Consider the following 7,493-nt stretch of genomic DNA (forward strand, 5'->3'; position numbering starts at 1 on the left):
ACCACCTGGATACTCACCAAGACAGGGGGAATCTTTCCCTCCTAATGCCATTTGTAAGTTAAAGAAGTCTCTTTATGGCTTGAAACAGGCATCTCGCCAATGGTTTTTGAAGTTTTCAGAGACTTTACTTCATTTGGGTTTCACAACTTCTTCAGGGGATCATACCTTGTGTCTCAAGAATGCTGGTGGCATTTACATGCAGTGTTGGTATATGTCGGTGACATAATCATCGCTAGTAGTTGTGATAAGGCTACTGAACTTCTTAAAGCTGCGCTGCATACATCATTTAAACTCAGGGATTTGGGCACTCTTCGGTATTTTCTCGGTCTTGAAATTGCTCGATCCTCTGCCGGTATTAGCATCTGTCAACATAAATATGTCCTTGATCTCCTTACAGAAACGGGTCTTCTTGGTGCAAAGCCCTCTTCTATACCTATGGATCCTAGTGTCAAGCTTTCACAAGAAGATGGCGCTCTGTTACCAGACGCAGAACATTACCGCAGGCTCATTGGGAAGCTCTTGTACCTCACATTCACCCGCCTTGATATCACATTCGCGGTTCACAAACTGTGTCAGTACACAGCTTCTCCTAGAGCTCCTCACCTCCAGGCTTCTTATAAAGTCCTTCATTATCTCAAAGGCACCGTTGGACAAGGTTTATTCTACTCAGCTCAATCCGACCTGAAGCTTTCCGCATTTGCGGATGCAGATTGGAGCGGTTGTCCAGACTCTAGGCGCAGTGTCTCTAGCTTATGTATGTTCGTTGGACCAACATTGATCTCTTGGAAATCAAACAAACAAGATGTTGTTTCCAACTCCTCTCCTGAATCTGAATATCGCGCCATGTCTGATGCAGTAAGAGAGATGCTCTGGTTTCGGAATCTTCTTGAAGATCTTTGGATTGATATCTCTGAAGCTGCTCCTCTATACTGCGATAACACCGCCGCTCTACATATCGCAAACAACTCGGTTTTCCACGAGCGAAAGCATATGGAACGTGCTTGTCACATTGTTCAGGAAAGAGTTAAACTTGGACAGAACAAGATTCTTCATGTTCGGTCTGCCAATCAGCTTGCTGATATACTCACTAAACCTCTCTATCCTACTCCCTTCCGACATCTCTTAGGCAAGATGGACATTATTAACATATATGTGCCATCTTGAGGGGGAAAATTGATATATTGATGTTGGTTATGTAAATACGGTTTAGTGATCGTAAATAGATACCCGGTTTGTTCCGGTTAGGTTGTTATGACAACTGTATATAGTCACACAACTCTCATTTGATAATGATAACAGAAAAGTTCCTTTTGTCGTTTCTCTCTCTTATCTCTCTTTCCGCCATAGCTGAGCTCAAGAGCATCTTTCTGTTCATCTTATCTTTTACTAAAAAAATCTAATTTCCAAACAAGTAATTGATTCCAACGATTTGAGTTCCATCCATATGCCAACAGTTTCATCACCAAAAAACCGCATTCTAGATTCATCTCATAACTACCATCAACCATTGCCTCGATCTATAGCAAAAACTGAACAATAAGTTTCAGACTCAAAGCCGGACCCTGATTTTAACACCTTTGATCCGATCTAGATCAAAGTTGAATTATTTAGTCGTGCAACAATCAAACAAGAACATGCAAGCCCAACTGAAGAACTTTAACCCAAAGCAAAGGTGTTATTGCCACGTTTCAAAACATTCGACCCGAGGTTCCAAATCAAATATGAAATCCCAAGGTCTAATGTAAAAGAATGGGTTTCCTACCGGTTCCAAGTTAAGGCTTTGCAACCCGAGTTTGAAACCGTTAGTTGGTTTATCCCGTACTAGGACTAATATGATATGAAACCCAAGCATTTTCAAAAACATTTATTATTCATATATAGCTTAGGTTCAAACATATAAAACACATATACATGCTCGAGCATCATTTAAAACTATAACATACTTATTACAAAACATATGTGTTTGCGAAAAGATGGCAACTCTACTCCAACAGCCACTGCTCCTTTAACCCGATCAACAAATTAAGGGTTACTTGTAAAACAGAGAGTTTAATGAGCAACTAATTTGCTCAGTGAATCAAGGCAATAATAATATTAATCCCCAACAAGCAAATCAGTAATCATATCATAAATAAACACATCTCATAAAAACCATTTTTGTTAAAAAAAGAAATACATAAAAAATAAAATTCTCAAAACATCATTGATTAAAAGTTTTTTTTTCCCAAATTGAAATTCATTTATAACTGAAACACGATGGTTCATACATAAGCTAGCGGATAAAATACATCCCCAGAAACAAGAGCCCACAGAACAGGCAGTTAGAACCCACACCGGGGCAACTTTCGATCACAACTTAAACGAGGCAAAAACCGCACTAAGAAATAGCAAACTACAAACAACTACACAGGAGCATAAGACCAACCAGTGTAGAACACCTTCAAAGTAGCAGAAAACCATGATCTGGAAATATCAATGCTGTCTACGGCACGCCATAAGATACCACCCACTTGTAGAACCCAAGACTCCACGTCTTCTCACACTGCATCTATCGCTGCCGCCTATGGCCTGCCAAACGGTACCATCCCATTAATTAAAAGTTTTAAAAGTGTTTTTTTATTAAATTTATATTTGCAGTAAACAAGCAACGACTGCATCACTCCCACAGAGATTATAGCATACATGTGCAGGCGACATAGCCTTGATACAAAAATATATAAAACCCAAATATAAAGAAGAGTGATGGTTGAGGGAAGATTCTTGTGAACTCTTGAAAATATATCCAACTTGCTCCTAAGCATTAGCTGTATTTCTCCTTGGACTAGGCATTTAGAGTATCGGTTCGGTTTAGTACATGTTTTTTAAATATAAATTTAGTTTTCTTCAAATACTTTCAGATATTTTTAACTGTTTTTTAAATATAAATATATATTTAGTTATGTTATATGTATATATAACTAATATTTTTATACATTCGGGTACTCATTCGGTTTTCGGTTCGGAACAATGGTCCTAATGAAGTCCAGTTATCAAACCATAACTTAGTGCAGGTACGTAGCCTAATTCACAAATTGAAAACAGCTAGTAGAGGCCTAAACTTGCATAAAGATTTCCAAATCCAACTGCCGACAGTGGATGGCATCAAGATCCCAAAAAAATTGCTCACCAATTAATTGCAAACATATCGAGGAAACCCATAATGAGTAAGCAATGACAAAGATCAGCCAGATTAGTTTAAGGCTTAATACCTTGTTCCAAACTGTGAGCCTTCTTTAGCCTAGTCCTCCACAACGCTTATGAGTGCATACAAATTTTCAACTAATTTTTGCTCTTTTACCATTACTCGGGATTCCTATCCATAAGACGTTGTTGCACATCTTTTATATCTTCTTCAGGCATTGGTTGGACGGTAAGAAGATAGAACACCAAAACATCACTGTCGGGTAAATAACTGAGCTAAGGAGCTGTAGACGGCCTGCAAAAGAGAAGTGTTTCAAAATCCAAGATGAGAACCAGCTCTAGAGCTTATTGAGGAAGGGCATATAGCCTAATGTCCAAAGTTTCCTAGTAGTTAGGGAAACCCCAAGATAGGACATTGGGTAAAGAAAACTGCTATATGAAAGAAGATTGTGACATGGAGATAAATGAAGTATTCATCATTATGCGGTTAAAGAAAATTCAGAAAAGGCACTGAAGCATCTTGGAAAAAATCGTTATAAAAGAAGGATTTTCCTTTTTTTTTCACAAAAAGTAGATTAACTTATTTTTTAAAGAGAGAAAATGAAATTTTAAATTTGTAGATCTTGTTGTTCAAAAACATTTTTTGGTAGATCTTTAACTTTATGGTTACATCTGAGTATAGCAGAATGGACAGAGCATTGTACGTGTTTAACACATTATGAGAGCTTTTAGCAACATAGGCTTTTGTAAGATCTTGTAAGACGAAACATTGAGGGGTTCAAGGGCTTTGTACGAGTTGTTAAACAAGATAAACTAGTGCAACAAATCAAAGAATGTTTTGATTTTGTTGAAGAATCGATTTAGACAAACTTGTAAGTGCCTTTAAAAAGATAAATCTAATTACTGTATATTTTTTTTTGTAAAGATAATCTATGTGTTATCTTGCGTTATAGTTCATGTACTAGATTAGCTTTAACACTTTCAAAAAGCTCACAACTCTATGTAGCTTGCTCCTTAACCAACCTTAAACTAGAACATTGTTTCAGTGGACAGTAAGAACTCATGATGTTTGTTCTTTTGTCTACAATGAGAGATTGTAATCATAACTCGAAAGTGAATTTCACCTTAGAACCTAGAGAATTAATTGAAAATAGCCTGAAATTATTATAACTATTATAACTGTATACATATCATGTTGATGATCGATGGAGAAAAAGAACAAGAAGAGACAAAGAATTAAGTTGCACAACAAAAAGCGATTCTCAATGCAATTGTTTTCAAGCAGCTAACTGAATCTCGCCGAGTTCTAGCTGAGCAGCGATATCCTCAAGCTGCTTCTTCACACTCATATCAATAAGCTTCGACCCGGAATCGCCATACCGAATCGTGAACCCAGCGACAAGGCTCGGATCAAGAATCGTCTTAACCCTCATGTTCTTCGCTCCGGTTAACTTCTGAACCTGTTTGGCGATCTGAGCAAGTTGCGGCGGCTCCAGTTTCACCACCGATCTAACCTCAGCCAATTGCGTATCAGTTATCTTGTTGTACACCATCTCGAACTCCTTCACGATGTCCGTCACTATGTTGATCCGATTCGCATCGACCAAGATGTTGAGGAAATTCGAGGTGTGGCTCTGGAGAGACGAAAATTTCACGATCTCGTCGATCACGAGACGCTTCTTCTCGACCTCGACGGTCGGATTGGCGAAGAAATTGAGTACCTGTGGATCTGAGAATACCTTCTCTAGCTTTTCTACGTCTGCACTCGTTAATTCAAGAGTATCGTTCCTCTTCGCAACATCTGCGAGAGCCATAGCGTAACTTCCGGCTGCTGTAGCTGACATTCTCGCTCCCGCCGCGTTTCCCCCACCGATTCGGAGTGGTAAGTTTGTTCTTCGAATAGGAAGAGATTTCGCGATTTGAAAGGAAGATGGTGGAAGTTTCGATTGCAGAGATAACATGGTTTGCTGAAGAGACGCCATTCCAGAGGGTAGAGCTAGAGAGAGGAGAGAGGAGAGAAGAGAGTGATTTGCAGTTTCTCAGAGACCAGAGGAGAAGAAGAAGGTAAGATTTTAGGAATAACAAACGGACGGTGGAGATTTCTTGTTGAGAAAAGATCGAGGGTAGAGAATAGAAGGATTATCTTGTGTTGAGGTTTCAGAAGGATTAGGCTATAGGTTACAAGAGAACGGAGGAGTCGCCACGTGGACTTATATGATAAGTAGGATATCTGTGTTCCATAATGAGTAAAAGAATCGAGTTAACCAAATTTTTTTATGCCACAAATTATAATGTCAAACCTAAAATCGGTAATCACGTTCAGAAACAAATCAAACAATAATAAAAGAGATGGGACTAGAGTTTCCGTTTATTGAACTTTACCAGTCGAATCAAGTAAAATGAGACACGTATAAACTTTTGAGAAATAAGAGCATGTCGACAATAGTTTAAGAGTTCATAGTCAGTTTTTCTCACTCCCTCTTCTCCCTTGTTCCCCCCCCCCCCCCCNNTTTTATAAGCCATCTCCTCTTCTTTGTCTCAATTGCTCTCCGTAATCATCATTACTTCTGTTGATAACGATGAGAGTAAAAGATTGGAAGAACTGTATATTGATTCTCCTAATGATAAAGCTTATACATATATAACTTATATATGAAGATAAAGAATATAAACGTTAAACCTAGTTTCTTTAACTAAATATATACATATCTCAATAACAATATTCACAATTATGTTTTATATCTTCATGATTCTCTATAGGCCCCCTCAAGCTCAAAGCGGTGATGAAGTGACAACTGAAGTTGAGATTGAACGATGATAGATCAAGACGTGACAGAGATTGTAAGGCCCCGACTTGGCTGCCTAAGCCGCGGTCGATATCTCACGTCGCTTTGTCCATACACTGACCGAACCTCTCAAAATTTCACTCTTTATCTATATTATCGCCCATAGGCGAGGGCTAACTTAAATCTTAACTTAAGACTACCTTAGTCATTCCCTAGCTTAGATCATTTCAACTTATGCACAGCGGAGTAATATCTACTTAACCATTGGTCTACGACCAATATAATACTTGCCTGGTCGAATCACCTCAGCTAATGGTTAGTATACTCAACTACCAGCTAGCTCCAAGGTCGACACTGAACCCTTTCCAAGTCATACAAATCCGAGATTCCATTCCCCTAACCATTCTATCTAGATCTATGCAACATTGCTAGATCATACCTTTGCCACATCCACGGAGCTTGTTAGCTCATTGTCCCAGCTGACTTAGCTGTTTAGCTAGCTCATCCAGCTAGCTGAGCTGGACCACTTCACTAGAGGTTCCATCACTCTCTTCCAGCTGATAGAGCTGCGAGGTAGCTTCGACCAGCTCCCCGTCTACTCGTACATCTCTCTTATACCTGCATAAACTCTTCCCTTTGGTACTTAGTCATTCAGCCAACCATCCCCGCAGACAAAGTACCTTTGGGAAGTCTTCAGCTACATTTCTGGCCACTTCCAAAAGTGCTCCAAAAATTAATTAAAATTCATGAAAACTCATGATAAATCCCAACAAAGAGATTCTCATAATCGGAATGCAATGAATCGACCCAGATCATATGGATCCCGATCATGATCACTCCGGCCAAGGCCATGGACATCATTCCTGAACCGTGGCCTTGCCAAGGCCATGGTTCAGTGCTATCAAGTCTCAAACGTATGCTCCCCTGGAGCCAAGTCCTCTCATGGACTAATAATGCCCTTCAGATCCTAAGGCAATCAACCAACCACCCTACATGACTCAGAACTGGTGAGTCTTCACATTTACCTAACCAGCCATGGAACCTTGTCCCAACGGAGCCGATCAGTCTCACAATACATCCGAGTCTCCTGGATAGACACTCATCATACCATCAGTCTTAGTCCAGACTATGGTTGATAGTATAAGCCATCATCATCCCTAACAGGCCATGCGGCCATTAGTTCTCCTTCACAACAGTTCTGATCACTCTGTTGCAACCGTCATGAAACCACTTTGGTGAAATGTCACGACTCTCCACCAATGTCCCATGATCGTGGCCATTCATATCCATCCAGAGATCACACTCTGATGGTTCAGGCCGTGATCAACACCAACCAAGTTTCCATATCCCGCTCCTTATGGAATGGCCGATGCAATGCATCCGTCCATCACACCATAAGGACATGTTATACCAACCATGATCCGTCCCCTTCCTCAACTACTAGATCCTTAGATCACATCACATTATATGTAGTTTTCAAGGGCGTGCCATGCTTGGCCAGGACCAATTCTACAAGATACATAAACA

General features: G+C 39.8%; 1 protein-coding gene across 1 annotated transcript; it reads right to left on the reverse strand.

The window, feature by feature from the left end:
- Nucleotides 1-4,320: 4,320 nt before the first annotated feature.
- Nucleotides 4,321-5,233, reverse strand: LOC106313206 (ATP synthase subunit delta, chloroplastic). Its single transcript, XM_013750963.1, has one exon. The coding sequence runs from the start codon at nucleotides 5,160-5,162 to the stop codon at nucleotides 4,458-4,460; it is 705 nt and encodes a 234-aa protein (XP_013606417.1). The 5' UTR covers nucleotides 5,163-5,233; the 3' UTR covers nucleotides 4,321-4,457.
- Between the last annotated feature and the right edge of the window lie 2,260 nt (nucleotides 5,234-7,493).

This window comes from Brassica oleracea, chromosome C9 (assembly GCF_000695525.1).
Source record: "Brassica oleracea var. oleracea cultivar TO1000 chromosome C9, BOL, whole genome shotgun sequence".
NCBI lineage: Eukaryota > Viridiplantae > Streptophyta > Magnoliopsida > Brassicales > Brassicaceae > Brassica > Brassica oleracea.